Source organism: Trematomus bernacchii, unplaced genomic scaffold (assembly GCF_902827165.1).
Source record: "Trematomus bernacchii unplaced genomic scaffold, fTreBer1.1, whole genome shotgun sequence".
In the NCBI taxonomy this organism is placed as follows: Eukaryota; Metazoa; Chordata; class Actinopteri; order Perciformes; family Nototheniidae; genus Trematomus; species Trematomus bernacchii.
Window position 1 is genome coordinate 1,366,891 of NW_022987715.1, and position 22,775 is coordinate 1,389,665.

General features: G+C 40.9%; 1 protein-coding gene across 4 annotated transcripts in view; it reads right to left on the reverse strand.

Annotated features, from left to right (window-relative positions):
* Window positions 1–17,609: 17,609 nt before the first annotated feature.
* The window catches only part of ndst2a (N-deacetylase/N-sulfotransferase (heparan glucosaminyl) 2a), a 35,730-nt gene continuing 30,564 nt past the window's right edge, over window positions 17,610–22,775 (reverse strand). For 2 of the 4 annotated variants that reach the window (XR_004556820.1, XR_004556819.1), the window contains exons 13-16: window positions 21,262–21,371; window positions 21,025–21,127; window positions 19,507–19,838; window positions 17,610–17,956 (exon numbers count right to left, since the gene is read on the reverse strand). Coding sequence is in view for 1 of the 4 variants with exons in the window: in XM_034142162.1 (XP_033998053.1) it covers window positions 17,945–17,956; window positions 21,025–21,127; window positions 21,262–21,371 (225 nt within the window). In the remaining 3 variants the exon portion in view is untranslated. The remainder of the gene's footprint in view (window positions 17,957–19,506; window positions 19,839–21,024; window positions 21,128–21,261; window positions 21,372–22,775) is intronic. The other 2 variants (XR_004556821.1, XM_034142162.1) reach the window with 2 other exon arrangements.

Sequence of the window (22,775 nt, forward strand, 5' to 3'; positions counted from 1 at the left end):
AAGCAGTGGCTTATAGTCTAATAACAGAACACCAAAAGTTAACTAGAGAATGCAATTCCTGAAGAAATTGCTAGTGGGAATGCTTTATGCTGAAAAGCTGACGCTGAATTGCTATGCTGAAATGTAATGTGTAAGAAGAAAGTGAAGAATTTAGATTGAAATGATACATGAACAATCCGTGTATCTACCGTCCAATTGTTTTTATTTATTAAACATGTAAACGGAAGAGCGTCTGAGAGACGTTTTTGCTTTTTGCTTTTTACCTTACTAAATGGTGTCATGGTCATTGGAGCGAGGGGCGGGGCGAAACTCACGGAAGTGATTTCAAAACAAAAGCACTCGTGTGCTTGGAACGGTGATAATGGTCAGACCAGATAGGGTGGTGATATGCACAGATTCATTATCCAGTTTACAAAGCATACTGTCAACAACAACTGCCAGAGAAGACATACTCATAGAAATCAATCACAGCCTGTTAAGACTTGAAGTAAAAAGATATGATTCTACACTGTATTGAAGTAAACATGTATTATTTTGAATTGTATTTTAGTGAACATGTATTGTTTGAACTGTTTTAAGTAATCACAACGGTTTTGGGTAGTCACATATATAGAAATGATATTCTCTCTTACAACTCACTGACCCAGGGATCCTGTGTCACACACACACATAGTTCTCTCCTCTACACCAGATGTTGTTTTTAAAGTCGTTAAAGACCTCATTAAATATATGCAGAAAGGTTTAAATGTCTGAAGGGGGATAGTTTATGTGAAGAACTCTCATGGGTAAGGAATGGAGTTAAGATTGGGACGGAGATAAAGGTTGACTTTTGACCTTGTGAAACTTTGGAATTTCTCGTTCTGGTCAGAACTATTGAACCCGACCAGAAGTGAATCCAGCCAATAAAAACACTTGGGGGAGGTGAGCAGCTCCTCCTCACGGACTCTCTCATTCGCTTTGGAATGAAAGGGGGAAGGAAAAGTCAACCCATCTCCGCCCCAAAATAGGGATATGAATACTGGTGTTTTTGTATGTAAAAATGCTTTTTGGTTTGGTGAGTTGGTTGGTCCTGATGTCTGTGTCCGCATCGCATCACAAACCTGAAGTCAATTTCTTTTTGTTTGATGAGTTGGTTGGTCCTGACACCTTTGTCCGCATTGCATCACAAACCTGAAGTCAATTTCTTTTTGTTTGATGAGTTGGTTGGTCCCGACACCTTTATCCGCATCGCATCACAAGCCTGAAGCCCGGAGTACTCTGTATAACTTGTATATGTGTTTGGTTTCCTACCAGAAGTAAACTCAGATAATTGTTATAACTTTTGATTCCGGTGTTTTCAATTCCTTTCTTTATTTTAATAGAGATTTCAGCCTCATCCAACGAACGGCGCGTAGCAGAGGGGGTGGCTATCAGCCACCACAATAGGTGTTCTGCTCCAACAGACTTCACAGAGGCGGCATAGATCTGCAGTTCTGCTGGGTGCCTGCTCATGAGGGGGTGAAAGGGAACGAGTGTGCTGATAGATTAGCAAAAAGTGCACTACAAAAGGAAATCACATTACCAGTTCAACTTGGAAAAGGAGAAGGAAAAGCAGTAATTAAGAAAAAAGGGATGGAGATCTGGCAGAAAAGGTGGGAGAAAGACCAGAAAGGCAAAGAGTATCATCAAGTGCAAAAGACAATTACAATTAATATTTATAAAGAAAGAAATAGAAGGGAGGAAATCATGATAGCTAGGCTCAGACTAAATCACACTGCATTGAATGGTACGCTGTATATCATGGGGAAAAGTGACAGTGACAAATATGAGAACTGTGGAGTTAGGGAAAATGTGGAACATATTTTATTACATTGTGTCACCTATAGAGTTGAAAGAGGAAAATGAAGGGCTAAAGTTTTAGAGGCAGAGAGGGAGTGGAATGTAGCTGGTGTTCTGGGAACAGAAGGAGAAGGAGTAAGAGCTACCAGAAAGGCACTGTTCACCTTTTTGAGGGAAACTGGGATAGGGAAAATAATCTAACAGTAGGTTAGAATAGATCATGGATGATTTGTTTTTTGTTTTTGTTTTGTTTTATTTATTTAATGGTTTCTTAGTTTTATGTTTTCGATATGCTGGTTTATTAGAGGGATGACATGATGATACACACTCGTGTACAGTAGGTGGCGGTATGCAACCAAAAGCTGTTTGTGATCCGCCATTAAAAGAGAGAGAGAGAAGAAGAAGAACGGTGATAATATTATAGAGAGGCGAAGTCCCTCCCCTTCCGGTGGACCTCCATGGGACCTTGTTTCGGAAAAGTTATGCATTGAAGTCAATGGAGAGAGAAAGATTATCTTTTTCGATCCCGTTTGAATTGTGCCACGAATTACACATATGATGTTTGTCAATTTAAAAGATAATTTTGCAAGTTAAAAAAAATATATATATGTCGTAAAACTGTGAAGTAACACATTTGTTTGTGTGAAACGCTCAATGAACTACATCTCCGGTCTTGCACAATAACACACGTCACCAAGATGGCCGTCACTGCTGTCTTGTCAAAAAAAGGATTGACTACCCTCACTATGAATGTCATGCAAAGCTGCCTGCCTGCCTTCCTTTGATTCTCTCTGAACTGCCTGGTCTTTTTAATGTGTAATGTCAACCATTTGTGCAGATAGCATGAAGTGCAATAGATCGCCGATGCTAATGTAGCGTTAGCGTTAGCCTTTTTCCCCTGGGCTTAAATTGTGTATTGTAGAATGATCACACCGGTGACAGTACTCTTCAAAGGGTTCACGAAATATGACTACTACTCTTACTGTTTAACATTTTGGGTTACTTAATGTTACTTCATGTTAAGGCTAATAAAAATGACAAGGCTGTAATGCTAACTAACGTGCTAGCTACTAGCTATGTAGCTAACTTGATCAAGCCACTCCTGGTCCTTTCATCAGACGGGAAGCGAAAGAACGAGCAAGACCCATTGCTGGTATGATAACAACCTGGTACTAAGCACACAGGCATCTTGTTAAAGTTAACTTATCTTAGCCAGCGCCATATAGATAGATTCTATCTATATGGCGCTGATCTTAGCTATCTCTTAGTGGAGGAAAACAATTGTGAGATCACTTACGCGACTCTGGGATTTGTAGTCTTTCTAGTTGCGTATTTTTCATAGTCTTATATTTCAACAGTTTTACGACAAACTGTGACTTTTTTGACATGGAAATGATTTTTTAAGATTGACAAACATCATATGTGTAATTCATGGCACAATTCAAACGGGATCGAAAGATACGTTTTCTCCCCATTGACTTCAATGCATAATTTTTCCGAAATAAGGTCCCATGTGTTAAGGAATAATTCTTCTAGATATCTAACCTTTTGCTCTGTGACGATTTATGATCTACTCTGACGTCTGTTATCTCCTTTAAGGAAAGGCATTGGTGCCATATGTGTTGTTGTCACCAGTTTGTGACCGGTCAACTTGTCTGGCACGAAGGGTAATTGTTGTGAGAACGCTGAGGCACTTCTTTATCGGTGTTTGTGGACTCTAAGATGTGAAATCTTTGAGGCCATGAGTGTCGGACGCAGGTGGCTCAGTGTTCCCAGCTGTTTAGTCTACCCCTTCAGAGATGTTGATTTCTCTCTGTGAACCAGTTAAAAGGTCTAGCATAGAGAGAGGCTCTTCAGAATTGACGTGGCAACTCTACCGTGTAGTCAGAACCTCTGACTCTTTGATTTGTGATGTGAATCCTCCGGCCGAATACTCTGAATAAACCCATCAGTGTTTGACATCAAAGCTCCAACTCTCACCGTGTCTCCTTCCTGAGTCGGTGACTCCATGCATTGCTACACAGAAGTTTCTTCCACACCATGGACCGGAAGTAGATGGGCGTGACTTCGCCGCTCTATAAACAAGGGGAAACGAGGTGAATTTAGCGATCACAACGAAAACGGCCAAGACACAGAGCCCAGAAAATGAATGTTATTAAGGGCTGTAAATATAATAAGCCTATGTCTAAAATGGACAACATTGTATGTTAGGAGATTTAAACTATACAGCGATTCTGCACTGCGGTCACTCAGCCGCCTCTCGCGTTTGTTTTTTCAATTCAGCTGCTCTTCATTTTTTGTCCTGCTATATTTGATGATCGATACAAATATTTGTTATCATAAGTTCTTAATAAAACTGACACTGTTGGACTCGGTACTAGTTTGACTGCTACCAGAAATAAAATGAAGTACTTTTACTGTGTACTTTGTGAGTAATCCTCTATCAGAGTCCCCTCCATAGTACATAATGCATGTTTTCTGCTATCTTTGATGAGTGATAAAAAGACAATTTTACCATTAGTTCTTAATGATATTGATACTGCTGGACTCAGTAGTCTTACACCTACTACCACAATACAATGAAGTACTTCTAGTGTGTTGTTTAAAAAAAAAATCCTCTGTCAATGTCCCCTCCTGAGAACAAAATCAAGCCACTTCTGTTAAGTTGGAAATTGAAATGCCTCAAGACCCACCTGTTCCACACCGCATTTTACTGACTGTCCTTTACTTTATTCATTTTTAAACCTTCTATGCTCTTAAACTTTTATTTTTATTTTTATATTGCCATATTTTATCCAATATGCTCCTTTAGATAACTTTTTACTTATTGTTCCTTATAGCTTTGTGAAGCACCTTGAGATGACGTTGTTTTTAAAGTGTGCTATATAAATCAAATGTATTATTATTATTATTAAGTTTGATGAGGGAAAAAATGATTTTTGCCATTAGTTCTTCGTGAGATTGACACTGTTGGACTCAGTACTAGTGAAACTACACCCACAAGTACTATGAAATACTTTTACTATATGTACTTTTCCAGTAATCCTCTGTCAATGTCCCCTCCTGAGTACAAGAATGCATGTTTTTCTGCTATTTTTAATAAGCATTAAAAAACCTTTCTTCCTGAGACTGATATTATTGGACAGAGTACTTTAAGAGGATATGGTGGACATATTATCAGCAATACTTCGAGTCAGTACTCCAGCAGCAGCATTTTTACACCTGGGAAAGTCTTTAGAGACTGGCCTGGATAGCTGGTCACAAATATCCTTCAGCAAAGTGACACACTCTGTGACTCTGGTTGGCCTCTTATGATGTTGCTGTCTTTTAATATATAATTATTTCTCTGCCGCTAGTTCGTTCCTCGCAGATTCTTCAGTCTCATCAGCCTCATCCTTCCATCAGTCCCAGTCAACGCATCAGCCTCCAGCATACTTCCAGTGTCTGACTCCATATGATATTGTCCTGATGTTGTAACGGCCCGTCCACACGGCGGCGTGCGTTGACTCTTCAACGCTTCTGTCCATTCACTTTGAATGGGGTGACGTCACGCTTCGCTGAACTGCATTGTGGGAGCGTCGCTACGCGTTGCTCGCGGTGCTCGCTGCAAAAGTTGAGCAATGTTCAACTTTTGAAGCTTCGACAGAGGCGTCAGCCAATCAAATCCCGCTTATGCAAATCTGACAGTACAAGCGCTAGCCAATCAAACCGCGTGTATGCTGGGAGAGCCATACCGCAGGTCATTTCCTCATGTTCCAAAAAATGGAGGATAAAATAATAATAGCAGTAGGGAATCACCCGGTCCTATACGACCAGTCCCTCTTTATCTACCGCGATACAAACCGGAGGAGCCAGGCATGGAGGGAGGTGGCAGAGACAGTGGTAGGTTTTCGCCTGTTTGGGGAGTTTATATCCAGTTTACTTCGGGCTTTTTTGCTTTGTATGTCGGGGGCGGGAGATTCATGTGATTGGTTGTTGGTCGCGTTGCTCGCGAGAAATCCCCAAGCTTCACACACGCCCACCGCCAAGCTTCAACGCACGCCGCCGTGTGGACGGGCCGTAAGGGTGATCCCCCATGATCACAAAATGACCCCTCCAGAGTCTGACTGCCAAGGACCTCATATTATGTCTGTCATTAATGTTACATCACCCATTATAACAATTTTCTTTCCTTTTTTTCTCTTCTCTTAACTGAATAGTCCTGTCTTTAAGTATAACCCAATGTAAAGTATTTTCCTGCACCATTTGAAGGCTTCAAAAACAGGCATTTTTACTGTATGTGTTTGGAGAAATTACACAATCAATGGCCCAGAATTGTACTTTATAAACTATGAATCTTGTGGTGCTTGAAGAAATACAGACTGGCTAAGCTGGCCAGGTTATATATATATATATATGCCTTTTTTGGAGCCCTTTTATTTCCAATATTTATTAAAATGTCACTAGTTTTTTAAAGAAACCACTATCTGAGGATAATACAAGCAACCATAAAACGCCCTTTATCTTTAAAGCCCATGAAGAATGTATCCTTCCACAAATCTTTTCATCTGCTGTATTAATAAAGTTGCCACGTGTTTTCAAATTCAAGTTAAGGCACTATCTGTGCAGAACATTACAAATATTCTTCATTTGCAGTATTTTATTTTAAAAGTGTTCAGAAAGACTGCATCAATGATATGCTATATATCTATATATCTATATAATATATCAATATTGTTAACTTCAACCAAAGTCAATTTAAATAGTGGGCAAAAATGGGTTAATTGCCATGCATGTGGTGTTTGATATAGTTTACGTTGAATTTCAACTACTTCAGGCAGAAACATTTATATATTGACTAAAACTGTTTTTTACAATTTACTATAATTTAGAAAGGTTTTTGTGAGAAATCATTTCAAAGTAAACTTTTCATTTTATATTTAAATTTGAAATGTTGGCACACAACATTATTAATTTATACATTTTTTTTAAATTATGAATCAATTTATTTTATTGTGTTTCCTTGAGCCTGGGGAAGATATCCAGCAGTTCAACATGCAAATGTTCTAATACAAGTAAGTATAAATATAACATGGAAAAGGAAATAAAATACGTTTCATAGGAGGATGTGGATTTCTTTTCTCTCACCTTGTAATTACACAATCAAACAATCTATAATTTAGCTCTGGCCTTCACTCACAAAAAATGTGTGTAATTGTTTAAAAAAATTGTGTAATGTGTAAGACACATTTTTTGAATCTCTATTGACTGACATGCAATGACTGGGACTGATGGAAGAATCTGAGAGGAATGAACTAGGAGCAGAGAAATAGTCCTATTTAAAAGACAGCATTGTCATAAGAGGCCAACAAGAGTCACAAGGGTTTGTCACTTTGCTGAAGGATAGACCAGTTATCCAGGCCAGTCTCTAAAGACTTTCCAAGGTGTAAAAATGCTGCTGCCGGACTACTGACTGGAAGTATTGCTGATATCATGTCTACCATCCTCTTAAAGTACTCTGTCCAACAATATCAGTCTCATGAAGAAAGGTGTTGAAACGCTGATTGAAAATAGCAGAGAAACATGCATTCTTGTACTCAGGAGGGGACATTGACAGAGGATTACTCAAAAAGTACCCAGTAAAAGTACTTCATAGCACTTGTCGGAGTAGTTTCACTAGTAGAGTCCAACAGTGTCAATCTCACGAAGAACTAATGGCAAACATCTTTTTTTCCCTCATCAAACTTAGCAGAAGTGGCTTGATTTTGTTCTCAGGAGGGGACATTGACAGAGGATTTAAACAACACACTAGAAATACTACATTGTATTGTGGTAGAGTAGTAGGTGTAAGACTACTGAGTCCAGCAGTATCAATAACATTAAGAACTAATGGTAAAATTGTCTTTTTATCACTCATCAAAGATAGCATTATGTACTATGGAGGGGACTCTGACAGAGGATTACTAAAAGAATACACAGTAAAAGTACTTCAATGTATTGTTAGTAGCAGGCTAACTAATACACAGTCAAACAGTATGAATATCATTAAGAACTAATGGTAACATTTTATTTGTATCATTCATCAAAGATAGCAGAAAACATGCATTATGTACTTTGGAGGGGACTCTGACAGAGGATTACTCACAAAGTACACAGTAAAAGTTGTCAATTTTAGACACAGGCTTATTATATTTACAGCCCGTAATAACATTCATTTTCTGGGCTCAATATGTGTCTTGGCCGTTTTCGTTGTGATCGCTAAATTCACCTTGTTTCCCCTTGTTTATAATATTATCACCGTTCCAAGCACACGAGTGCTTTTGTTTTGAAATCACTTCCGTGAGTTTCGCCCCGCTCCTCGCTCCAATGACCATTAGACCATTTAGTAAGGTAAAAAGCAAAAAGCAAAAACGCCTCTCAGACGCTTTTCCGTTTACATGTTTAATAAAGAAAAACAATTGGACGGTAGATACACGGATTATGAACACTGGGGGCTTGAATGTGTGATGAGAGAAGAAAAGAAAGTAAAAAGGCTTGGAAAAGCAGCAGAATATTTGAACTGCAAACTTTTGAACTAACTTGATGGCGAATGATCTGTCGCCATGGCAACGGCATTTGATGACACCCCATAATACGCTTAGATGTGTTGATGGCTGCATCGTTACCAAACCTGTGAAGTTTTGGGCCGTTTGGAGCATTTTCACTGAAGTTATGAGAAAACCGTGTTTCATGGCGAGCATTATGTTGCCATGGCAAAGGCATTTGAAGAAACCCCATAATTGACGTAGAGCTGTTGAGGGCTGGACCAGTGATATACAAGCGAAGTTTGGGGGACGATCGGACCGTGTCCATTGGACTTACAGCGACATCGTGCTTCATGTCGCCATGGCAACGGCATTTGATGACACCCCATAATACGCTTAGATGCATTGATGGCTGCATCGTTACCAAACCTGTCAATGTGACATCATCGTGTTCCATGACACAGGTGTTTATATTTGAGCTAACGACAACAGCTGTGTGTCACCAATAATGTATAAAATAGGTGGAACATGTTGAAGCCAGTATGAAGTCTCCATCAGACAGAAAAGAATAGGCTCAGACAGTCTGTTAAACTCCAGTGACCACGTCGTTAGCTCAAACACGAACACCTGTGTGTTATGACATCATCGTGTTCCATTACACAGGTGTTTATATTTGAGCTAACGAGGTGTGCAGAGATCAAAGGTTTCCATTGTTCTGAATGAGAGATAAACCTCTTACATGTGAACGTTTTGTCGAAGAACCGTAACAGATATCTGTGAAATTTCAAAACGTGAAGCATGTCAAGGAAGTTGAGTATCTGAAGTGTAATGTTTGTGTACTTTCGGGTTAATAATGTGGCCTTTTTGGCAGTTTAACTAAAGGTGTGTGGCTGCTACCGTGAGGAAATATCAGCCTGAAATTACAATGGGCTTTAATGGAGGCATGTTGAAAGTTTTTGTCACTTCATGCCCTCAAGAGGCATTTTGTTTAATTATTTTGCTAATTATTTGTCATTTTTCAAGCTACGAGATGTTTTCCTACGTTTGTCATGAAAAATGATGTCACAGGAATGTAGGATTTGGGAATTATGGCAGTTTTAAAAAAAAATATGAAGGCAAATTTCAAGATTTCCTCCACTCTAGCTGTGACATCACGCACTCTAGTTAATGTTAAAATCTGAAGAAAGCCTCTTTACCAAGGTCTGAACAATGTTTAATATCTCTATAAGTAAGAATCAGATTTAAAAGTTGTGTTACACGAATAATGTCAGAAAGATGTGTAACATTTTAAAGTTGGAATGAGGTTTCTGAGTGAAAGTATGAATGAACAGTTAGCAGTTGAAGTCGCATGAAGATTTGTTGAAGTCTGAAGAATTTCTCCATTGACTTCAATGGTTAAAAATGGGATGTATTATGGGATGTATCTCTGGAATTATGAAAGTTATGAATGATAAAAGTAATAGCCATCGATTCTCGACCGAGCTGAAAGTTTTGATGTTTGAACGGAGTTTCTGCGGAGTTTCTGCGATGGAGAAGAACTTTTAAATCTGATTCTTACTTATAGAGATATTAAACATTGTTCAGACCTTGGTAAAGAGGCTTTCTTCAGATTTTAACATTAACTAGAGTGCGTGATGTCACAGCTAGAGTGGAGGAAATCTTGAAATTTGCCTTCATATTTTTTTTTAAAACTGCCATAATTCCCAAACCCTACATTCCTGAGACATCATTTTTCATGACAAACGTAGGAAAACATCTCGTAGCTTGAAAGATGACAATTAATGAAGCAAAATAATTAAACAAAATGCCTCTTGAGGGCATGAAGTGACAAAAACGTTCAACATGTCTCCATTAAAACCCATTGTAATTTCAGGCTGATATTTTCTTACAGCAGCAGCCGCACACCTTTAGTTAAACTGCCAAAAAGGCCACATTATTAACCCGAAAGTACACAAAAATTACACTTCAGATACTCAACTTCCTTGACATGCTTCACGTTTTGAAATTTCACAGATATCTGTTATGGTTCTTCCACAAAACGTTCACATGTAAGAGGTTTATCTCTCTTTCAGAACAATGCAAACCTCTGATCTCTACAGAGCTCGTTAGCTCAACTATAAACACCTGTGTAATGGAACACAATTATGTCATCACTCCAACTGACAGCAGTCAGTTCTAACTGTTCATTTCATACTCACACACACACACACACACACTCTCTCTCTCTCTCTCTCTGACACACACAGACACACACACTCTCTCTCTCTCTCTCTCTCTGACACACACAGACACACACACTCTCTTTCTCTCTCTCTTTCTCTCTCTCTCTCACACACACAATGTTCCGAACGGCCCAAAACTTCACAGGTTTGGTAACGATGCAGCCATCAACGCATCTAAGCGTATTATGATGTCGCTGTAAGTCCAATGGACACGGTCCAATCGTCCCTCAATCTTCACTTGTATATCACCGGTCCATGCCTCAACAGCTCTACGCCAAATCTGAAATCTCACCATATGCCGTTTCCATGGAAACGCATCTCTCGTCATAAGACACGATGTCCCTTTAACTCAGGGGTCTCCAACCTTTTTTAGGATGAGAGCTACTTTCAAAAAATAAAACAAGTCGTGAGCTACTTTTACTCCTCTTTTTATTGTTTTTTGCAGTGTATATATTTAGCACATTTTAACATTATGATATGCTGACCTTTAACCTTTGTGAGCTGTTTGGGTCTGTGGGACCCGTTTTCAGTGTTTACTAAAAGAACATGTATGCAATTTAATTATTTTAACCTGCTTTATTTGGGGGGGGACCTCACATCCTCTAGGGGGGGTCCTCACCTCCTCTAGGGGGGTCCGGGGGCATGCACCCTGGGAAGATGTGTTTTTAAATGTTGAAGTGAAATGCATCAATCTGGTGCACTTTGAGCACAACATGAATTTATGGATACAGCTCTCAACACTCAGATGAAAGGGAGCTGTATACTTTTCAATGATCCAAACATCTTTAGAATATGATCACAACCAATAACAAATCATTTAAAGGGGACCTATCATGCAAAATGCACTTTTGTACGTCTTTTATACATGAATATGTGTCCCCGGTGTTCCAGGGAACTCACCAAGTGTCAGAAAACACAACCCTCTCTATTTTCCTCCATACCCAAATCTCTAAAAAAGAGGCTGCAACGGATCTGATACAGACTGATCCAGATTTGAACACTTCTATGTCGTCACAGAAGTGGCGCTACGGCTATTGGGCCAACTCTCCACCTATCAGGGGAATGTGGGGTTGGGCCACGGCCGGCCATTGCCGCTCGAAAGCGCTGGAGACGCTGTAGTACATATGCCAGGCCTGTAAGTGGCGCTGTAGTCTGCCACAAAAGCAGCGAGGAAGACTTCCCGCCCATAGTTACCATGGTTACCCTTCTGTTTATTCTCCGCTGTGGCTTTTTTTCTCCCTCCCCGAGGCAAGCGTTTGCTCCCGCTGCTTTAATTCAATGCAATCCCTCCCTGTCGAGGCAAGCACTGTAATTCTCTCCGGTTAGTCCACCAGCAGATGACAAACACCCACCTCCCCGCCTCTTCCAAGGAACGAGGGCACCGTGCGGCAGAGTTTCAGTTTCAGTTTCTTTCGCCGGTCAAGATGTCCATTAAAGTTTAAATCTTCCGGACAAAATTAGAAAAGTGCCGGTCAAAGGTCTTCTTTGTTATTTATTGAGCCTTAAAACAAATGAATAACGACTCTATATAATAAAACAGGAGGACGGAGATCTCTTTTTCTCCCCCTCTTCTGACAGCCCAGCAGCTGATCAGAGCACGGCTCACCTCTCCTGCAGGGGGGCGTGGTCAGCAGAATCAGACCCGTAGACAGCAAACAGCACATAGAGCGAAATGAGGCATGGCTAAAATGCATGATCTGTTTGGTATTTTGAAAACAGAAACGTATAAATATACCTTATATAGGTATGGCCCTACAATATATCATTTAAATATAGCATGATAGGTCCACTTTAAACTGGTTTATTCTTATCTTATGTTACCTATAGCGTTCTTTCTTTCTATTTATGCATATTTTACTAATCACTCCCCTTTTAAATACAATATAGTACACATTGGAATGATGACTTTATTTGTTACAACTATATTAAATAAAGGTGTGCTCTCTCTCTCTGTCTCTCTCTCTCTGTCTCTCTGTCTCTCTCTCTCTCTCCTCTCTCTCTCTCTCTCTCTCTCTCTGTCTCTCTCGCTCACAGAGACTGTGTGCTCCTCCGTGGCGATGACGGTTTGCGTTAAAAAAATAAAATAAACATATTTGTAAAGTGGGGGGACACAAACGGGATTTCGAAAAGTGGGGGGGACTGTCCCCATGCGTGTGTGTGCGTCAAGTGCAATAAATATGCAAGTTGCAACACACACAGAGTAAAACTCTGGCCCTCATGTGCTGTATAGGCTGGCACCACAAGGCTGTTCAATGGGGCTGATGTGTTGTGTAGATTCTGCCAGAAGGAAAGGTCAAACTCCTTATGAAGCGGTGAGCTGCCGCTCCACATTGCTTTTCTTCCAGACTGCAACGCTGGTCCCGCAAATCAAGCAAGAACGTGATTGGTCGATATTCATTGTGGGGGGTGGGGGGAGGAGGGGTGTTAGATAGATATAGAGTTGTAGTAAGTAGATAGAGTTCGCTATGATTGAGGTTTCGTTTATGCATAGGGTAGATTCTTTTAATTACATTTCCTTTATTTTTGGTGTATTTTTTACATTTTGGATTTGCTTGGCGAGCTACTTATTGAGGGCTTGCGAGCTACCGGTAGCTCGCGATCGACGTGTTGGAGACCCCTGCTTTAACTCCTATGAAAATGTTCAAAAAGTGCTCAAAATTCACATGTGTGCTAACAGTCCAGCCGTGAAGACATCTACGAGACAGTTTTGAGATTTCTTCAAATGCCGTTGCCATAGCAACACAATGCTCATAACTTCAGTGAAAATGCTTCAAACGGCCCAAAACTTCACAGGTTTGGTAATGATGCAGCCATCAACGCATCTAAGCGTACTATGGGGTGTCATCAAATGCCGTTGCCATGGCGACAGACCACTCGCCATGAAACACGATGTCGCTGTAAGTCCAATGGACACGGTCCAATCGTCCCCCAATCTTCACTTGTATATCACCGGTCCATGCCTCAACAGCTCTACGCCAAATTTGAAATCTCACCATATGCCGTTTCCATGGAAACGCATCCCTCGCCATAAAACCCGATGTCCCTTTAACTCCTATGAAAATGTTAAAAAAGTGCTAAAAATTCAAATGTGTGCTAACAGTCCAGCCGTGAAGACATCTACGAAACAGTTTTGAGATTTCTTCAAATGCCGTTGCCATGGCAACACAATGCTCGCCATGAAACACGGTTTTCTCATAACTTCAGTGAAAATGCTCCAAACGGCCCAAAACTTCACAGGTTTGGTAATGATGCAGCCATCAACGCATCTAAGCGTATTATGGGGTGTCATCAAATGCCGTAGCCATGGCGACAGACCACTCGCCATGAAACACGATGTCGCTGTAAGTCCAATGGACACGGTCCAATCGTCCCCCAATCTTCACTTGTATATCACCGGTCCATGCCTCAACAGCTCTACGTCAATTATGGGGTGTCATCAAATGCCGTTGCCATGGCGACACAATGCTCGCCATGAAACACGGTTTTCTCATAACTTCAGTGAACATTTTCCAAACGGCCCAAAACTTCACAGGTTTGGTAATGATGCAGCCATCAACGCATCTAAGCGTATTATGGGGTGTCATCAAATGCCGTTGCCATGGCGACAGACCACTCGCCATGAAACACGATGTCGCTGTAAGTCCAACGGACACGGTCCAATCGTCCCCCAATCTTCACTTGTATATCACCGGTCCATGCCTCAACAGCTCTACGTCAATTATGGGGTGTCATCAAATGCCGTTGCCATGGCGACACAATGCTCGCCATGAAACACGGTTTTCTCATAACTTCAGTGAAAATGTTCCAAACGGCCCAAAACGTCACAGGTTTGGTAACGATGCAGCCATCAACGCATCTAAGCGTATTATGTGGTGTCATCAAATGCCGTTGCCATGGCAACAGACTACTCGCCATGAAGCACGATGTCGCTGTAAGTCCAATGGAAATGGTCCGATCGCCCCCCAAACTTCGCTTGTATATCACCGGCCCAGCCCTCAACAGCTCTACGTCAATTATGGGGTTTCTTCAAATGCCGTTGCCATGGCAACACAATGCTCGCCATGAAACACGGTTTTCTCATAACTTCAGTGAAAATGTTCCAAACGGCCCAAAACGTCACAGGTTTGGTAACGATGCAGCCATCAACGCATCTAAGCGTATTATGGGGTGTCATCAAATGCCGTTGGCATGGCGACAGATCATTCACCATCAACTTAGTTCAAAAGTTTGCAGTTCAAATATTCTGCTGCTTTTCCAAGCCTTTTTACTTTCTTTTCTTCACTCATCACACATTCAAGCCCCCAGTGTTCATGTATCATTTCAATCTAAATTCTTCACTTTCTTCTTACACATTACATTTCAGCATAGCAGTTTAGCGTCAGATTTTCAGCATAAAGCATTCCCACTAGCAATTTCTTCAGGAATTGCATTCTCTAGTTGGAATGCTGTTATCAGCATTCCCACTAAATAAGTAGTGATCAGATAAAACAGGATTATGAGCACTGACTGATAGATGCTCAATTTGAATACCGTATGTTAGAACAAGGTCGAGGGTGTGGTTGAAACAGTGGGTTGGTTGATGTACATTCTGTCTAAAACCAATTGAATCTAATAATGAGGTAAAAACAATATTGAGGCTATTATTATCAACGTCAACATGAATATTAAAGTCACCCACAATAATGACTTTATCGGTTTTAAGGACTAAACTTGATAACAATTCTGAAAATTCAGATATGAATTCAGAATAAGGACCTGGGGCCCGATACACTGTGACAATTCATATTGGCTGAATTGTTTTCCAAGTTGGGTGCAAAAGACTAAGAATGAGGCTTTCGAAAGAGTTATAGTTTTGTTTTGATTTTGTATTTATGAGAAGACTTGAGTCGTAGATGGCTGCGACTCCACCTCCTCGACCAGTGACTCATGTTGCTAGCAACATGAGCATATATTTATGTGTTTTGCTAATGTAAACAAAGACCATATTACGTCCAAAACACGTTGTGCATTGTTTCTGATAGCAACGTTTCTGATGGGTTTAAAGCCAGCCCACATCTCCAATATTACGTCATATCGGCAGCAAATCAGGATCAGCTCTGTTGTACCCCCGTTTTTAGAGATGTGGGTACGGAGGAAAAGAGAGGGTTGTGTTTTCTGACACTGTGTGAGTCTCCTTACACAATAGGGACACATATTTATGTATAAAAGACATCAAAAAGTGCATGTTGCATGATAGGACACCTTTAATTCTTCTTGTAAATATATATATATATATATATATATATATATATATATATTTTATGGAGTAGATGGACACCTGATTTACTAAATAAAAAACATGTGTTTACTTTTAATTAAAGTTTTAAGCTAAAACAGAATTTGTAAACAATAGTATTCTGTAGGCCTTGCCTTAATTTGTGATGACACATTTTTCTGTTGTCTTACATAATAAACGTATTTGTATATATTTGTATATTTCTTTACTTTTGTAATGATTTGGTTTGCATTTGACATTGAGGTAATCCAAAAGTAACCGAAAGTAATCAGGTTACATTACTTTTATATTGTGTTACTTAGATTGCGTTGCTGATTACATTTATTTTTTACAAGTAACCAGTAATTGTAACGAAATACCCTACCCTGCTGAAGCGGGACTTCAGCTCCCAGAACAAGGTTTCAGTTTGGAGAGGATAAAGTAAGTTGTGTTACTGTCATTGTTATGTAGATATACGTATTAGTACTAGAGAAAAATACTCAGTGCTCCATTTGACGTGGGCTGCACTACACAACGTGCAGCTTTAAAGGGTGATGAACCACTCTCTGCCTCCTACAGACATCGAAACACCCAGAGAGCAGTGAAAGTGGGTGGTGTGACTCTGTAGCAACCTCCACATGTACATGAACTCATGTCTAAAAAACAATTCATGTTAAACTAAATGTTAACCGGGGAGGAGGCGGTGAACATGCCAACATGTCTTCAGGCAGAGCTCCATTCATAATTTCTGAAGAATAAAGTTAGCAACAATCATGAGTTATCATTGAAGACAGAGAGACTTTCACATCTACAAAATGTAAGACAACTTATACAAATAAATCAGTTTTGAAAAAAGACACCACACACACAGTGAGAGGTCTTCCTGTCCTGAACAATCTCAAACAGAGCTCATTAGGAAGCCTCACCTTTTGGAACTTTATCATTTAAAATAAATGTACTTCCTCTTCATCATGTATTCAAAGTCAATCAAATCCCAAGAAAAGAATGAGAATGGAACTAAATGAAAAGACAAAGGCTGCTGTTTTGATGTGACGGACACAGAGCGGGGCTCCAGCAGTGGTGAGGTCAATGAAATGTGAAGAAGGCCGGATGAGAAGTCCTCCAGCGTTTCATTCAGACTTCCCTCAGCAGATTACTGCAAATGTTCATGTATGGGCCATGTATAGTATGGGCCATGTATAGTATATACATATAGTATGGGCCATGTACAGTATGGGCCATGTATAGGCCATGTATAGTATATACATATAGTATGGGCCATGTATAGTATGGGCCATGTATAGTATATACATATAGTATGGGCCATGTATAGGCCATATATAGTATGGGCCATGTATAGTAAGGGCCATGTATAGTATGGGCCATGTATAGTATGGGCCATGTATATTCAAGTGTAGAACTCTTGTCACTGTGGATGATCTCTACAACATTATTCATGACCCCAGTGGAGATTAGAGTTGTGTGTGTGTGTGGCTAACAGCTGTGCACAGATTAAAGCTGAGATTTCCTTGGAGCAGCTGTGTGTTTGTGTTTCTGTAGCATCTTATTTTCTTTCGTATATTTCGGTGTGTTTGCAGTGCATGTCTTCATGTCTTCAAAGCGTTTCTTTCATTGAGTGCTGTGTGTGTGTTAAACTTGCAGTAACCCAATGTTGCTTTGGAGTGCCCTCGGACACTAGAGCCATCTCGAGGAAGACTTACGGAGCACGACTCCTCTTCCGGCTGTTGGTTCCGACCCGTTTGATCATGGTGTAACATGAGGCTCAGTGAGGTAACACGGACGCATCACACATCATTTCCAACCTCTCTGTGTTTATTAGAGATGATACAGTGTTGGCCTTTCTGACATTTATACAAAACAAACAGAAAACTAGACAGCAGCTTCTGGTCGTCTCCACACACTGACATCCTGCCCTACTGTCGTCTGGAGACAAGAGTGTGAGTGTTTGTGGGGGGGTGAGTGTGTGTTTAGCAGTCTGTGTAGGTTTTTAGAAGATGATTGACTAGTGAAGGCTTATTGCTGTTCTCTCAGCCCTCTCACTGTGGAGCACTGTCAGCAGCCGCCGCTTCACTGTACTCAAAGCAGTGTTACTGGAGTCACACAGGTCCACGTCGGTTAAGTTCATGTTAGTCTTGTGTCTGTGGAAACAGGTGCATCATGGGTTATCTCCACTTTAGCTGACTATTAACACAAAACAAGAGTCACACTGGAATATTTTACTATGGCTGTATGAACATGTTTTGCCATAATGCATTGATTCTCAGAAAATCTCCATCAGTTTTGAATGCCAGGTCACCATGCAGAGTGGGGTGACAGGGGCTCAGAGTGCACCCCCCACTGTTCTGAGTGCATGTTTGAATATTTTAAATTCAGCCTTCAGGTTTATGGTGGTGTTATTTATACTTTTTCAAACAATAACTGATAAACATTACAATATATAGCCTTGCTTACAGTATTACAGTACATTTTGAATTTTCCTGTTTGATATAACTTTTGTCTCTTTGGAAAATGTAATTTGTAATTTTGCTGTTGTTCATGATTTTCATTTAATAGTAATGGTGAACAACCAGTCTCGTCCTGACATTACCCATGAGCCTCAGCTGCTGTGGAGAAGGTGAAGCCTCCAGCTCAGAAATGAGACAACACTGCAAACTGTTTCCATGGACACTGGTTCCCTAGCGTAAGCAGGCCAATCATTCCTTAACGATATGACATCACAGAAGCTGAGGGTTCTGCTCCAGAGGTTTGAAACTTTATTCAGAATCACTCAGATTAAATAAGTAAAAATGTGGTGGTGCAACACAACCTTTGCTCAGCAGCTTGCTGCATGGTCCCCATATATTACATTACATTGCATTACATTACATGTTACATGTTAGACGCTTTTATCCAAAGCGACTTACATACTCAATACTGTGGGCAATCCCCACAGGAGCAATTTGGGGTGAAGTGTCTCAGGGACACAACGACATGCAGACTGCAGTGGGGTTTGAACCTGTGACCCCCTGATCCGAACACCAACACACTACCCACAGCACCACAAGTATATATACTTTTCATCATCTATGCTAATTAGGTTAACAGCTCATATTTAATCAATCTTACATAAAAAAACCTGGAGATTAAATGGAGACTTTAGCCGACATAGAGAGCAGTCCATCAGTCAGGACCTTTAGCTCAGTGAGAGGACAGTGAGACAGCTGCTGGCTGACAGTGTGGGCGGAGCCTGCAGAACATCCATCACATGGTATTTACATCCACCTGTCATCACACAGCTTCACCCACTTTAAATGTGTGCGGAGGACAGGAACCTGCAGGTAGATGTGTGTGTGTCTGTAACGGGTCATACACAATAAGACTCACATTAAGGCTGACCTGTCCTTATAGTTCTGTGGATCCACAACACACTGACGTTCAGACACACACACACACACACACACACACACACACACACACACACACACACACACACACACACACACACACACACACACACACACACACACACACACACACACACACACACACACACACACACACACACACACACACACACACACACACACACACACACACACACACACACACACACACACACACACACACACACACACACACACACACACACACACACACACACACACACACACACACACACACACACACACACACACACACACACACACACTCCTCTGGGGTCCTCTGCAGAGCCACACTCTGAACTGTCTCCTCTCCGGTGAGCAGCAGAAACCTTCACACTGAACTTCTGCTGATTCTAGATCAGGGAATCCAGTTTCATCCAGAGCCGAGTGTTGGGTTCGTCCAGACACCAGTCCCAGTCTTCCTGTCGCGTGTCTGTCTGTGTGTGTGTGTGTTTGTGTGTGAGAGCTGGCCTCAGCTCCAGCTCGTGCTCTGGAGTTCTTGGCGAAGCCAGGACGGCAGCGGGTGGCCCAACCGATTCAGCAGACGCAGCAGCTCCATGTTGTGCTCGCGGTAGTATTCAGTCAGGAAGGTACGGGACTACACACACACACACACACACACACACACACACACACACACACACACACACACACACACACACACACACACACACACACACACACACACACACACACACACACACACACACACACACACACACACACACACACACACACACACACACACACACACACACACACACACACACACACACACACACACACACACACACACACACACACACACACACACACACACACACACACACACACACACACACACACACACACACACACACACACACACACACACACACACACACACACACACACACACACACACACACACACAAGAGAGATTGGGAAATGTCAGAGGTCGGTACACAGTAGTTCAAAGTGTAATGATATGCTGCTGGGGGGTTTCTGCAGTGCTTCACGGACTGCTGGGGTTTGAAGGTTGATATTCTATGTTTTTGTTATTGTAAAATAATTATAAAAACTGTTAGTCCTGTCTTTGTTTCCTACTGAAGGTTTTAACCTCTAGAAGCAGCTCATTCCCTCAAACAGTTGCTCTCTGTAGTTTCTAACACATGTTATGGTGCATTTGTAGGGGACTACTTTCAGCAGCGGAGTAACACATGGTTGGTGCTCTACTGCAGTGCTTCCTACAGTGTGTTTAAAACAGGCCAAGGTGCCACAATATTGTATTAAAGGTGGGGTAGGTAAGTTTGAGAAACAGGCTCGAGATAAACTTTTTGTTATATTCCATGGAATGCTCTTAACATCCCGATAGCAATGAATATCTTAAGTGCTTTGACAAAAAATCCATAAAAAAATGTCATCTGTGGAAGCCGTAGTACTGTAAAAAGCACGACCAATCATTTTAGCCGGCCCGGCTAAAATAACTGGATGGCCTACCTGCCTGTCAGCCTTCCATCTGTGCACAAACTTATCTTGTGCCCTCATTGGTCATGTGCGCGTTCGTGTGTGTTGGAGGAGGGGCTCTGTAAGGAAGTGGCAGATTTTTTCCGGTTGTGTATTTTCAAATTCTTGCGCACTCGAGCTGGTTTCTCCAAAATTACCTACCCCACCTTTAATGTAAACATTGTAGGTACAATTGTATTATTACTTATAGAGTAAAAACAAGAGCCAAGATTAAGTGGACCAAAACCATTGTTTAAATGCTTCTGTTGGCTCATTGAGTGAAGCAGAGTGAGATGTACCTCAGGACTCATCTCCGGGTACTTCCTGCCTTTACTCTTCCCCAGACATTTGGCTCGACCTCCCTCACGCTGACACCAGAAACCTTTGCTGTCATCGTACCTGCTGACAACAACAGTTTATTTCACACGTGATGTATGGAAACATATGCTGGTTTTAACTCTCTTCAAAAAAAATTATGTTTTCTATCTAAATGTTGAACTTCCAATGTGCATAATGTGTGTGTGTGAGTTACGAACATTAGAGCCTGGGTGTAGTTGAAGATGGGAGTGACCCCAAGGAATCTCTGGATTCCCTCCATCACAAGTGCAGGGTTGGAGCGCAGCAGAGCTCCGTCCACGATGTGCAGCTACAACACAGAGCACAGTCACATGATCAGTCACATGATGATACAGCTTCTGTACAGCCGTTTACATCGTGGCAGTCCCCCAATGCACCTCCCACAGGAATGTAGTTACCACTGAGATCATAATCCATGCTTGCATCCATTGGTGTTTGAGTAGCCATTATTAGAATTCCTTTATTTGTCCCGCAATGGGGACATTTACGATATTGAAACAGCAAGAGTATAGTTCAGATTAACTAAAAAAGAGTTGACTTACATATTATATAAAAAAGTAGACACACGTTATTAATAATTAAACACAATAAGTACAAAAAAACAAGTAACAGATAAGTACAACATGGTAGAAAAAAAGAAGTATATTTTAAATAAATGACCATATAAAATATAGCAGTAGCTGGTGCTGTTAACAGGTTGAAAACCACAGCTGGAGATGAAGAATAGGATAAAGTAATAGATAGAATTCAACACTGATCCAGTTCCCAATACTGTGTATCCATCATACACACACATTCTACAGATACATCTTCTCTGTAACACACCTCAAGAGGAAGTGTTCACATCACAGTATACTGAACACACACAGCTGATCTGACTGCTAGGCTAACATCAGCTGCCTGTTAGGATTGTGTACAGCCTTAACAGGCATGTGATGCCTACGTGTGCTGAACACAGTATCTATAGCAACAAAATATTCCTGTTAATGCTCTGTCCATAAAGTATTATATATTGAGTGGTAAACCTCAGACTGGACAGCAGGGGGCAGCAGAGCATGTTGCAGCACTGTTACCTTTGCTACCTGTGTTCTGGGGCCTCATTTATAAACGCAGCGTACGATCAAAGGATGATTCTCTGTGATTTATTTAACAAACTTGACCGAACAATGTGTGGTCCTCCAAGGACACTCTGATCCATGCGTACGCACAGAGACGGGAGACATGAGAAACTGCGACACCATTGACCGAAGGAAGAATGGAGAGAGACATGTAAAACAATACCATAAATCTCTCTGCATCATATATGAAGAATACATTTACAGAAATGGGTAAAAGCCAATCTTAAAATGATTAAACAAACGCCTGTTTGATACTCCTGAGAGCACACAAAAACATAACTTGGAGAAATAAATAAATACGGATATGTTATTGAAAACTCTCTCTTACATGTTATGAAATGTATTCTAATAAATGACTTTGAATTGATGCCGTTTTGCATTTCTGTAGGTCGTGTAGATACGAGTGCATAGTTTTATATACTATATACAGTAATTATGTCTCAAAATGTGTTAAAATGGTTAAGCCTTTTTGATTTTGTTTTAAACGGAACTTTACAAATAAAGTGAATTATTATAATGCCAAGACGTGATGCTCCTAAAACACAAGAGGTATGAAAACTAAGAACAACATGTGT